Raw genomic sequence first — 13,130 nt, forward strand, 5'->3', positions numbered from 1 at the left:
CATTTTTGATTCAGAACACCGCAAGTGAAATAAGGTGGAAAAAAATCCCCAAAAATGAACACATAAATAAATAAACAAACTGGGAAGTTGTTATAACCTGTGTGAGCAAAGTCAGAAAGTTTTAGTCCAATAAGATTAACATTTTTGGGAAAAATTAAATCTCTCCAGCTAGTACTGCCAAAGTCCCTTTAAGACAAGTCATTTCACTCAGCGGCCATCTTTGAAACGCCTCTCGGACATCCAAGTGCAGCTCATATCTCTTTGAATGGGGAAACATCACATTCTCCAAAGCTGTTCGCCAAGCTTTCGATTAAATTTCATATTTGAAATCACCAATGAAATCTAACAACTGTCTCAAATTGTGTTTCTGAATGCTCAAATCATGACAAAAAATTGTATTTTTCAGGCTGGATCAAGCTAATGCGCATGCGCAGTCCTAAGTGCATGTCTCTTGTGTCTCATTTCTGGAGGCACGCATCTGACTGTTTCTATAGGAACCGGAGCTTCTATCAGGCCGCTGCAGTGATGTGATGACTTTACCAATCGCCGATTGGCTCATTATTTAGAAAGCGGGACTTATTCCGTGTTGCACTTTCTCCCATTCAATAGTAATACAAGTGTTATTGTGTTATTCTATAGTCTTTGGTAATACTTCTGAAATGATGACGCTGCCAAATGCTTCAGATTTTATTCAAGCCTTTGTCAAAAGACGAAGATTTAAGACATGAACATGTCAGATCAAGGCCACAATCGAGCATCGAGCAAAAACAAAACATGCTTCTAAATGATTATAAATCAGAGGTTCACTTAAAGTGATCTCTGCCTTAACGGCCTCATCATCTCCACAAGAGAAAGACTTCATGCCAAAGCAAGGAATTGCTAAAATGCATCACAGCACTTTGGTTTTATTTTGAGAGTCATTTCTTTATGCAGCTTGACACTGGGTGTTCGTCTCCAGTGACCTCAGCCAGGGCTGATTTTCGAGGCTTTGTCTTCATTTCTTCGTGGGTTTGACCTCCAGCGGCTGCCCAATGTCTTTCCCACGAAGCTTCAAACCTGTTGAAGGTGAGAGTAATGAGATGAACGCAACAAACCTTAATGCACACTATGACGTGATGCTTACCAATGGCTCTCTCGATTTTGCCCATGACTTGATTATTAGGGATTGCCTTCCCACATTCATAGTCGGCGATGACCTGAGGCTTCTCACTGATTTTCTGTTCGACAAAAACACAGAACATGACATTTCTGAGATGTAAACTCAAAGAAGGCTGAATTTTGAGATAAAAACCTGCAATTGTGAGAAAAGAACTCTAGTCTGTCTCATCTTATTTTTAATACCCGCTTGAATCAGTCGGTCCTGTACAGTGATCATTAAACACATGAGCTGTGAAACGGACGGCTCAGATTGACTATGGCTGCGCTCCGGCTTACAGTGGCCAGGTCCTTCTGGGTCAGACCCTGGTCTTGTCGGCCTTTCTGGATCACTTTGCCCACTTCCAATGGCACGCGCTGGTGGTGAAGCTCCTCCGTCTCGTGGTCCAGTTTGGCCGTGTTCTTTGTCACCAGATGCTGTTTATTCTGCCCCGCCGACCCTGAGATTGGCACACGATGACAACACAATGAAATTTTGGAATATTACAGTGTTTATTTAAAATTATTTATCCACACACATCATCGTTTTAAAGTTCATGTTCCTCATAATCTTGAATCAGAATAACTCCCTCTCCCTCTCAGCGACATCTCTTCTCTTCACTGATGATGAGGGCGGGGCAACCTGTCACTCACATGAGATCCACCAATAGCAAACCACAACCATCCAATCAATTCCACACAGACAAAATCAAGCCCCGCCCGACATTTGTTCTTGTTCACTCGGATATACAGCACAATAGAGGAAAAAAGATGAGCGCAATTTCCCTTTCATGCCGACTTACAAATAAACTTTTCAAGCAGTCTTTAATTTAAGGTCATGAACATGCCTGCAAAGTGTTGACACTCTGATACATTATGAAATGTGCGTACGAAACATCTAGTATTATGATTATGATGTTAGCAGGTCATTTTGAGCTGTATATGTCATGGTTAAAGGAAGCTGCACAGACCTAAAATAAAAACATGTTTTGATGTATTATGTCAGTTTCTCAACTACCCTATTTTTCTATTTACATTCATGCATTTGACAGACACTTTCATTCACAGAAACATGCACTGCAAACACATTATTATAAGTTCATGCTAATTTCACAGGAAGCGAACCAGTGATTTTGTGCATGCTCTACTGTTTGAGCTACAGGTAAGCACTTTTGCTCACTTATTATGCTTAAATTAAAAAAAAGTTACAATACTGTTTATAATATTCAATTTGTGGGAAAAATGTTTTTTTTTTTTTTTTGTTTGTTTTTTTTTTAAGAGTTTTAAAAATCATGTTCTTAGTTATTTTAGTAAAGTGTGAGAAGTCTTAATATTAAAGGGTAACTGATTTTACCTAAATTTTGTTTGTTTTTCATGGTGTGATTTTTGGGGAATTGTATTTAATCCAATTAGAGTCAGTTTGAGCCGCACCATAACGACTGTACTTAAAGGATTAGTTCACCAAAAAATGAAAATAATGTCATTTATTACTCACCCTCATGCCGTTCCACACCCGTAAGACCTTCAGTCATCTTCAGAACACAAATTAAGATATTTTTGCTGAAATCCGATGGCTCAGTGAGGCCTCCATAGCCAGCAATGACATTTCCTCTCTCAAGATCCATAAAGGTACTAAAAACATATTTAAATCGGTTCATGTGAGTACAGTGGTTCAATATTAATATTATAAAGCGACGAGAATATTTTTGGTGCGCCAAAAAAACAAAATAACGACTTATATAGTGATGGCCGATTTCAAAACACTGCTTCAGGAAGCTTCGGAGCGTTATGAATCAGTGTATCAAATCATGATTCAGATCGCGTGTCAAACTGCTGAAATCACGTGACTTTGGTGCTCCGAACCACTGATTCAACACAGAAGATTCATTACGCTCCGAAGCTTCCTGAAGCAGTGTTTTGAAATCGGCCATCACTAAATAAGTCATTATTTTGTTTTTTTGGCGCACCAAAAATATTCTCGTCGGCTTTATAATATTAATATTGAACCACTGTACTCACATGAACTGATTTAAATATGTTTTAGTACATTAATGGATCTTGAGAGAGGAAATGTCATTGCTGGCTATGCAGGCCTCACTGAGCCATCGGATTTCATCAAAAATATCTTAATTTGTGTTCTGAAGATGAATGACGGTCTTATGGGTGTGGAACGGCATGAGGGTGAGTAATAAATGACATTATTTTCATTTTTGGCTGAACTAACCCTTTAAGGGTGTGTTCACACCTCTAGTTCAGTTCACTTGGTTCGGACCAAAAAACCTCAAAAACATTTAGTGCTGGTCCGATTGGCATTCAGATTGGCATTTTTATCACTGAACCAAAACACACCAAACCTAAAAGCACAGGGACACATTTACAATCTGATTGGTCGGCGTTTATGACCTATTGCCTATTTTGAGACTGAACTAACCAAACATCCAAAACACAGCTGTGTGCTGAGATAAATGTGCCTGTTTTATGTGTGTAGCCTACATGTGATGGTATGTTGAGCAGCTGAGAACGCATGAAGAGCTTATAAAATGTGTAAAGGAGTCAAAGCAGCGACAGGAATCACTCCGTCACACACTCATATGATCTGCTGCGAAGAGACGCGGTTCTGACGCCTGTACTGAACTGTGATGGGCAAAAACCAATATGTGTGAGCATTCTGTCCTTTTTAGGTTCTCAGCTTCCTGTTTTTGTTTTGTTTTGTTTTTATATATTATTCGAACTGCACCAGAGTTCGTTTGGAAGCTTTTGGTGCGCACCAGGGTTCGGGTGGCAGGGTTCACACATGTTCAAATGAACCGCACTAACAGAGCACCAAACCAGACGTGTGAACACACCCTAAAGTCCTAACCCTCTAGTGCTGTTCAGTCATTTTTGACTAGTTTTTACTTTTTAAAAAAAATTTCTCTCAGTTTAAGTGTTTTTGGAAAATATGTATTTCATGTAAAAATTGAAAATAGTTTTTTTTTGTGCATTTTCATAACAATAAACTTAAATTTCTATAACTTTACTTAAAGGATTAGTTCACTTCAGAATTAAGATTTCCTGATAATTTACTCACCCCCATGTCATCCAAGATGTTCATGTCTTTCTTTCTTCAGTCGAAAAGAATTTAAGTTTTTGGTTTTTGATTATTCTCCATATAGTGGACTTCACTGGGGTTCAACGGGTTGAAGGTCCAAATGTCAGTTTCAGTGCAGCTTCAAAGAGCTCTACATGATCCCAGACGAGGAATAAGAGTCTTATCTAGAGAAACCATCGGTCATTTTCTAAAAAAAATAATAATTATATACTTTTTAAAACCAAATGCTCGTCTTGCACTGCTCTGTGATGCTCCACGCATTACGTAATCACATTGGAAAGGTCATGTGTGACGTAGGCAGAAGTACCGATCCAGTGTTTACAAAGTGAACATTCATAAACTAAGTCAAACGGCCTTTACAAAAGAAAAGTAAAGCAACGATGTCGGATGATTTTGAAGTTGGAGGAGAAAATGAGAAGGAGTTTTTCACGGTACTTCTGCCTACATCACACGTGACCTTTACAACATGAATACATAATGTGTGTTGCATCACAGAGCAGTGCAAGATGAACATTTGTTGTTAAAAAGTATATCATTTTTTATTTTTTTTAGAAAATGGTCAATGGTTTCTCTAGATAAGACTCTTATTCCTCGTCTGGGATCATGTAGAGCTCTTTGAAGCTGCACTGAAACTGACATTTGGACCTTCAACCCGTTGAACCCCAGTGAAGTCCACTATATGGAGAAAAATCCTGGAATGTTTTCCTCAAAAACCTTCATTTCTTTTCCACTGAAGAAAGAAAGACATGAACATCTTGAATGAAATGGGGGTGAGTAAATTATCAGGAAATTTGAATTCTGAAGTGAACTAATCCTTTACGTTCACTTAAATAAAGCAATATTCCAAGTGTTTTCTTTAAAAAGTCCAAAGCATTCAAGATTTATGACAGTTTAAGTTGGAAGTTTAATCTTCAGCTCTATGCTCAAAAATTGGTTAACAGGTAATAAATAGATTAAAACTACTAAATAAATATTATTTAGTACCATAAAATCCCCTAAAAATACAAAATATTAAATAAAAAAACATTAACTAACTAAAATATAGTACATTCATTTCTTTGAAATAAAAAGGTCATTTTTGACCACGACACAAAGAGCAGCAGAAATACAAAATCAATTAAATACATAAGCATATTGATATAATTAGACGATTCATCTGATGTCATTAAAGTGACAGATGTCATGAGTTGTAGTTTTACTGTAGATGATGACGAGGTGTGGGATTAAAGGTTGAAGGTTCATTTAGTTGTTGTTGTTGTCAGAAACACACCATTAAATCAATCAACAGATCAGTCCAACATTTGATCAAACTGCAAGATGTATAATAGTATTAATATTATTTACATTTCTTGGTGGTCTCCACTTCATCTCCACGCCTCTGAGCAGCAGCGACCGCCTAAAACAACATATTCACATATCATCAGTGTCATTTTATTGCCATGCATCACATTTGTTTTCAATGCAAATTCAAGTTTATTTGTTTAGCACTTATCACTATACATATTGTATCAAAGCAGAGGTAAATAAAGATGACTTTTTCAAACTGAGACAGCAGAAGAAATCATTAAATGTGTTGTCAAATTCATTTAATTCGTATCTTAACATTGATATATCAATATTTTAACATATCATTAGTAATTTTATTGTCATCCTACAAATCAGAGACTGTTTCTGTTTGTCCAAACAACAATAATATCATGAAAATGAAATGTGTGACTGTCTAGACCTGTTATAGATCAGCAGACACTGTTATCAAGAGAATATTCTAGATGCCAGGACAAGCAGCACGCGCCACATGTTGACTAGTTGAGGGGAGGAAGCCGAACTTCCGCTCGGTTGTTATCCGGATCATGCGGACTCACCTGTCTGGATTTGGACTGAGAGGCAGACGGACCCTTCTTCCTCAGCACGGTCACCGTGTCCCAGTCGCTGTCGGCCATACCGTCTCTGTGAGTGTGTGTGTGTGTATATGAGTGAGTGAGTGAGTGAGTGCACTTTACTGTCGCGCACTTCAACACAGATCCGCTGACGCTGTTTACACTGGAGCAGATTCACTGAAAGCGACAGCGACACCCGCAGACCAGCGCCGGAACTGCACCTCACTGACAGCCTTCAAAGTCAGCGTGAAATAAAAAAATTAGTTCTGTATGGTATATAATATTGCAGTATTTATTATGAATGATTTATCTGTGCACATCATTCGTTTTTTATTAATGTGCCACATAATCAGGGTTGCCAGGTTTTCATAACAAAACCAGCCCAATTGCTACTCAAAACTAGCCCAATCGCATTTCAGGGGTTCCCCTGGTAAAAATCGGTAAAATCTGCATTTTTGGCGGGGTTCGCCTGGTAAAATTCGCATTCCAGGGGTTAAATATCATGTTATTTGGGGTCGTTTCAACCTGCGGGCATGAAAAACGACCCGCGGCAACAGTGTTAAAGTAGCTCAATTCTGCGGGAAAACTGTGGACTTGGCAACACTGCTCGTAATCTTAAACGGTTAGTTCACCCAAAAATTAAAATTCTGTAGTTTATTACTCACCCTCATGTCGTTCCACACCTGTAAGACCTTCGTTCATCTTCAGAAATTCACAAATTAAGATATTTTTGATGAAATCCGATGGCTCAGTGAGGCCTGCATAGCCAGCAATGACATTTCCTCTCTCAAGATCCATAAAGGTAAAAACATATTTAAATCAGTTCATGTGAGTACAGTGGTTCAATATTAATATTATAAAGCAACGAGAATATTTTTGGTGCGGCAAAAAAACAAAATAACGACTTATTTAGTGATGGCTGATTTCAAAACACTGCTTCAGGAAGCTTCGGAGCGTAATGAATCAGTGTGTCGAATCACCCTTTCGGAGCGCCAAAGTCACGTGATTTCAGCAGTTTGGCAGTTTGACATGCGATCTGAATCATGATTTGACACAAAAGATTCATAATGCCCCGAAGCTTCCTGAAGCAGTGTTTTGAAATCGGCCATCACTAAATAAGTCGTTATTTCGTTTTTTTTGGTGCACCAAAAATATTCTCGTGGCTTTATAATATTAATATTGAACCACTGTACTCACATGAACTGATTTAAATATGTTTTTAGTACCTTTATGGATCTTGGGAGAGGAAATGTCATTGCTGGCTATGCAGGCCTCACGGAGCCATCGGATTTCATCAAAAATATCTTAATTTGCGTTCCAAAGATTAACGAAGGTCTTACGGGTGTGGAACGGCATGAGGGTGAGTAATAAATTACAGAATTTAAATTTTTGGGTGAACTAACCCTTTAAAGTAGCCCAATTCTGCGAGAAAACTGAGGACTTGGCAACACTGCTCATAATCTTAATTCAAAATAATTTCTCGTGTCCCTTTGATGACGTGTTTACTGGCACAAGGGCGGGGCAACCTGTCACTCACATGAGATCGACCAATAGCAAACCACAACCATCCAATCAGGTACCCAAAGCAGTGCCTCCTCAAAAAAAAAAAAAAAAAAAAAATCATGCGCATTTAGTATTTGCAAATGTGTTTTTAAAAAACATAAAACGTATAATTAACCCTTTGACGTGTACGATCACACCGGTGTGATTATGATGTGTTCAAGTCATTTCGGAAATATCGTAATTATGAGCTGAACGCACATGAACGCCACCATAATGTCGTAAACACGAGTGGGAAGCTCGGGATTTTCTTTAAGCCACGATCTGTACGAGTTGGGGGCGTGTCAGTGAGAAACATGGAGGAATACAACTTAGGTAGCGGTGAAATTGTCAGGCTTTTCTATTTACAACAAATTTGGCTAATTTCCTGCACAAAATATGATAGCATTATAAGATAACATAATATGTAACAATAAAGTTACAGTGGCTTCATAAATTACTTAAAAACATAACAAAGCGAAACACACCGATGCACATTTTTTGTGCTTTACTTTCTTGAAGTAGAAGTGTTGTATTTTTGTGTAATTAATTAAGAGAAGGTACACCGCTATTTTACTACGACAAAAGTGACTTGAACGCACTTACCGTCGTAAACACGACTTCCCACCTCGTAAATACCAACTAGGACTTGAACGCACCATTAGAACGTTCAACACATCACGTGATCAACTTGTGCGCTTTGGCTGGTGTTTAAACAGCAAAACACATACACTTGCACATATCTGCTATATAGTCAACAAATTTGTGAATATTTTGAATAAAAAAGGAAAAATTAAATAAAAGCAGGTGGCGGCAAAGTATTTATTTGCGCATATATCAGCAATTTCTAAACAATTTCATATATCAGTATTTTTAAACCTAATAACTAGGTTTAAAAATACATTTTGTCAATGTGAAGTAGGCCTATGAAATACTCAAAAAATCTCATGAAAACAATAACTTTTCTTGTGAATGAATGACACAGAAAGCGAGATCAATGATTTCAGGATTTCATTTTATTCAATTAATTTAGCTAAAGTGCACAATAAATATTTAATTTTTGAAGCTTTTTTTCACATAAAAGTGTGAAAACTGATGGTCGAATTTAATTTAGCCGAGGAGGAACACTGAAGTACGTCTTTATTTATTTATTTGTTATGCCGTCTTATGTTTGAATAACTAAATTAATGTTATGCTTGACTATTTAATATTCTGATTATAAACTAAGTATTACACTACTGATGCTCAACACAACAGCAAATGACATCTCACCGGAAGTTTTCCAGCTGGCTTATATTAATGCGGAAGAACGCTCCGTGCATATATAGTCAATTAATCATTATATTTTTAATTATTATATTTTGAAAGAAATGCAAATAAACACTTTATTCTCTCCTTTTCATCAACTTGTTTCAGAGTAAGTGGCATCAGTTGTAAACAAACACGCTGCTCAAATTAATATTAACAACTAAATTCTGAAGATTAAATTAATATTTCGTAACTTTCTGAATGATATTAATTAATAAAATTACTATTAATATTAAACATCAAACTGGTTTCTTAGCATTTTGCCATGCATTTTTTTCTGCCCTCTTTTGATTGACAGGATATATCGGCCCTAACTATTGGTTATTTCAAATTATCGGCCGATAGACAATAGTGTGAAAATTTGCTTTTATATATCGATAATACCGATTATCAGCTGAAATATATCGATGCATCTCTAATTAAAAACATACAAACTTTTGTTCCATTGTTTCGAAAAACAAGAGGAATACCTTGTATCATCGCTTAGTGTGTCATCATTTAAGGCCATTATTATATATTTTTTAATTAATTAATCAATCAACACTTTACGTTGATTCCTTAATGCAGCATTCAAGGGAACATTATTAATTACAAACATTTGGCTTGTGTTGTGGGAGCTTAAGCAAAACTCGGCATGAAAATGAACTTGCGATCATCTTTTCTTCCCATATCTGAGTGAACGGCTTCTCGAACAAGAACAAAAGTAGGATCGTTAGATGGTTGTGGTTTGCTATTGGTGGATCTCATGTGAGTGACAGGTTGCCCCGCCCTCGCGCTAGTAAACGTCATCAGATGTCGCTACAAGATTTTGATCAAAGATAAACATGAATTTAAAACAATAGCGATGTACACGGATAAATCATTAGTAATTGCAATATTCCATTTTAAAACAAGAATTGTCCATTTTGATTTTATGGTGCGGCTCATGCAGCGGCCTGCAGGCGTCGCTGTGGCTCTGTAGTGACGTCATATCCGCTCTGGGCGGCAGCAGCAGCTTCATTCTCAGGCCGGGAAAAACTAACAACAAGCGAACAGAGAAAAACAGAGAAATCTCCATCCATCCTGCCGAGTTTCTCTCTCCGGTGGAAATATATCGATATATGTGATCTGCAGTGACAGTTATACGCTCAATCGGTGAGTTATTCGCGCGCTCTGTGCGGTTATTTGTGTGTTTTGGGTCGGTTTGTCGCAGGATGTCTGAGTGTTTGTGTCGCTTTGTTCTGAAGAGCAGCCATTTTTAATCGCCTCACATCAACAAGTCCACACAAAACCCTCGTTAACGCTTTGATTGCTCATTATACTAGCTGATGTTAATTAAAGTGCCGATTCTGTCCCGGTTTGAAGCTCGTTCGTCGGTTCTGCTGAAGTTTATACCCCAGAAGCGGCTCGCGGCTAATCTCCGTAGCATTGCTAAAGCTCTCAGAACATTTTTTGTCAAAATCTCTCAGATTATTTTAAATATCGCTGTTAATCAGCGCTCACGCGTATATTCTCACACTCCAGTGTGTGATCGTGTTGGTTTAATGTGTGTGATGTGAGCTGTTTGTTCAGTAATGATGCTGGAGAGCTTCTGTTTACATCTCATGCTAGCTGCTCAATCACTAGCTCTATTCGTGTTTTAATCGAGAGATGAATATAACGCTTTTGCTGTATCACTAACACATGATTGCTGTTTAAAGACTGGCTTTTATCAGTTATCGTGACAGATGTGTTGGCTTTATTTAGCCTGGCGTCAAGATGTTTCATATTTCGCTAATAAATCACGTTGATTTCATAATCATGGCGTTTTAAGATCTTTCTGTTCATGTATGTCAGCGTTTATTTGTTTTTCTCGTGTGGCATTTATGTCTCGCTCTCTGTCATGTTGATTTTGAGTTTGTCTCTGATGATGATGATGATCTATCTATCTAGAGTGGAAATATAAAGCTTTGTGTGTTAGTGTTGACGCATTTGATCTTTATTTAAAGGTTACACTTTATTTTAAGGTGTCTTTGTTACAAGTACTGAGTAATATTGATTAAAATGTAATTACTGTATAATTAGGGTTAGGGCTTGGTTTAGGGTTAGTTGCTTGTAATTGTGCATAATTGACTATTAATTGATAGACATCTTTTCTGAGGCTTCATTTCAACTATCTAGGAGAATAAATAACATCTGAAAGCTTTTGAGAGTTATCCTACTTGTGAATCTTGTTTCTCTAATGAACATTTACATGTTTCCTGAGTGTGTTTTGGTGTAAATCGAAGGTTTGCACTTGAAGTTGAAGCTGAAAATGATTTATTTGCCCTCATGTCGTTTTTAAAGGATTACTCCACTTTTAAATAAAATTTTCCTGATAATTTACTCACCCCCATGTCATCCAAGATGTTCATGTCTTTCTTTCTTCAGTCAAAAAGAAATGAAGGTTTTTGATGAATACATTCCAGGATTTCTCTCCTTATAATGGACTTCAATGGACTCCAAACGGTTGAAGGTCAAAATTACAGTTTCAGTGCAGCTTCAAAGAGCTTTAAATGATACCAGATGAGGAATAAGAGTCTTACCTAGAGAAATCATCGGTCATTTTCTAAAAAAATACAACTGTTTATGCTTTATAAACACAAAATATCGCATTGCACGTGCTTCCGTATTCTTCAAAACGTCTCCTACGCCTTTCTTATTCAACTTACGGAAAAAAAAAATGAAACTGACACCGCATTCGTTCCGTAAGTTGAATAGGGAAGGCGTAAGACATTTGGCATAAGCTTTTTGAAGAAAGCGGAAGCACGTGCAATGCGATATTTTGTGTTTATAAAGCATATACAGTTGTATTTTTTTTTTTAGAAAATGAGTGATGGTTTCTCTAGATAAGACTCTTATTCCTCGTCTGGTATCGTTTAAAGCTCTTTGAAGCTGCACTGAAACTGTAATTTTGACCTTCAACCGTTTGGAGTCCATTGAAGTCCACTATAAGGAGAATAATCCTGGAATGTTTCCATCAAAAACCTTCATTTCTTTTTGACTGAAGAAAGAAGGACATGAACATCTTGAATGACATGGGGGTGAGTAAATTATCAGGAAAATTTTATTTAAAAATGGACTAATCTTTAAAGCTTCATGGGACACAAACGCAGATGTGAAAACTACAGAAAGTAACATTAATGACATTGCAAGCTTCTAGTTGTGAGAATTATTCCTTTAGACCATTAGCTCATCTGAAAATCATCCTCATGTCGCTCCAAACTCTTAAGACTTTCTTTCATCCTCAAAACGAAGATATTTTTACTGAAATCTGAGAAGTTTCTTCCATTGAAAGTCTGTGTAAACAAAACAATTTCATAAAGAGATTGTAAAACAAATCGATTTCATTTGAGTGGTTTAATCTCCTGAAGAGACAAAATTACTTTATATGGTGATCATATTTAATTTATGCTTTTATTCACTTAAAAACATTGATCAGCGCACATGAGATAAGGTAAACAGAAGCTCAAACATGCTTTCTTGATCCGCGAGAACAACCTTATTGGTGCATGTTTGAGTTTCTGCTTGCCATATTTTAACTTTTACAATGAATTTTTATCCTTTGTGAAGCATGAAAATTTTAGGTCTGAGTAGTAGCGTTTTCACATAATCCTTGAGACAGCAGGACACTGCATTATTCCGTCCAAGATTGTGTTTTGTTGTTGACAAGCTTTGAAATGTGTCTGAACCAGATCCTCTTGTGCCTGGGTGTAAGATGTTTTTGTGGCATTATAGTTCAGAGGTCGTGTTGGAGAGACATTGATGGTTCTTCTACTTATGTTAATGGTTGTGTCTTTCCACAGAAACAGACGGTACTGAGGAAGAGGTGCAAAGAAAAATTCCCATACTCGATGACATTACATCGCAATGTCCGATCGTTTGGGGCAAATAACCAAGTCCAAGGATGGGAAAAGCAAGTATTCATCACTCAGCCTATTTGACAAGTACAAAGGGAAGTCAATAGAAACTCAGAAAACCACAGGTGAGACTCAAGAACTCAATTTTCAGACATGACATCCATATGAAAGTGTTTCTGGGAGTAAATAATACTCTTATTCACTCATTCACTTAACAGTTTACATTCTGCAATGTTATTTCAAATAGATGTTGTGTTCCTCAGACTTAGAATCGTCGTTTATTAAAATGTTTTATCCCATGTTTTCTGCAATTGATAAGGCACA

General features: G+C 37.1%; 2 protein-coding genes across 6 annotated transcripts in view; one reads left to right on the plus strand and one right to left on the minus strand.

The window, feature by feature from the left end:
• Positions 1-674: 674 nt before the first annotated feature.
• On the minus strand, positions 675-6,284 carry LOC125267861 (endothelial differentiation-related factor 1 homolog). Its single transcript, XM_048189886.1, has 5 exons — positions 6,088-6,284; positions 5,570-5,621; positions 1,435-1,595; positions 1,124-1,217; positions 675-1,056 (listed from the first exon to the last, which is right to left on the minus strand). The coding sequence occupies exons 1-5, from the start codon at positions 6,163-6,165 to the stop codon at positions 995-997; spliced, it is 447 nt and encodes a 148-aa protein (XP_048045843.1). The 5' UTR covers positions 6,166-6,284; the 3' UTR covers positions 675-994.
• A 3,612-nt stretch (positions 6,285-9,896) lies between these two features.
• prrc2b (proline-rich coiled-coil 2B) overlaps positions 9,897-13,130 on the plus strand; it is a 34,294-nt gene continuing 31,060 nt past the window's right edge. For 3 of the 5 annotated variants that reach the window (XM_048189889.1, XM_048189890.1, XM_048189891.1), the window contains exons 1-2: positions 9,898-10,083; positions 12,753-12,931. In XM_048189889.1, coding sequence (XP_048045846.1) covers positions 12,817-12,931 — 115 coding nt within the window. In that variant the 5' untranslated portion in view covers positions 9,898-10,083; positions 12,753-12,816. Of the gene's footprint in view, positions 10,084-12,752; positions 12,932-13,130 lie in introns of all 5 variants that reach the window. The other 2 variants (XM_048189887.1, XM_048189888.1) reach the window with 1 other exon arrangement.

The sequence above is a fragment of the Megalobrama amblycephala genome, linkage group LG4 (genome assembly GCF_018812025.1).
Source record: "Megalobrama amblycephala isolate DHTTF-2021 linkage group LG4, ASM1881202v1, whole genome shotgun sequence".
In the NCBI taxonomy this organism is placed as follows: domain Eukaryota; kingdom Metazoa; phylum Chordata; class Actinopteri; order Cypriniformes; family Xenocyprididae; genus Megalobrama; species Megalobrama amblycephala.

Coding starts and splice junctions, on each gene's coding strand:
- LOC125267861 (XM_048189886.1), bottom strand. CDS start 6,165: ATGGCCGACAGCGACTGGGACACGGTGACCGTGCTGAGGAAGAAGGGT. Junction 5,622..6,087: donor CTCAGTCCAAATCCAGACAG/GTGAGTCCGCAT, acceptor ATGTTGTTTTAG/GCGGTCGCTGCTGCTCAGAG. Junction 1,057..1,123: donor CAAAATCGAGAGAGCCATTG/GTAAGCATCACG, acceptor CACCTTCAACAG/GTTTGAAGCTTCGTGGGAAA.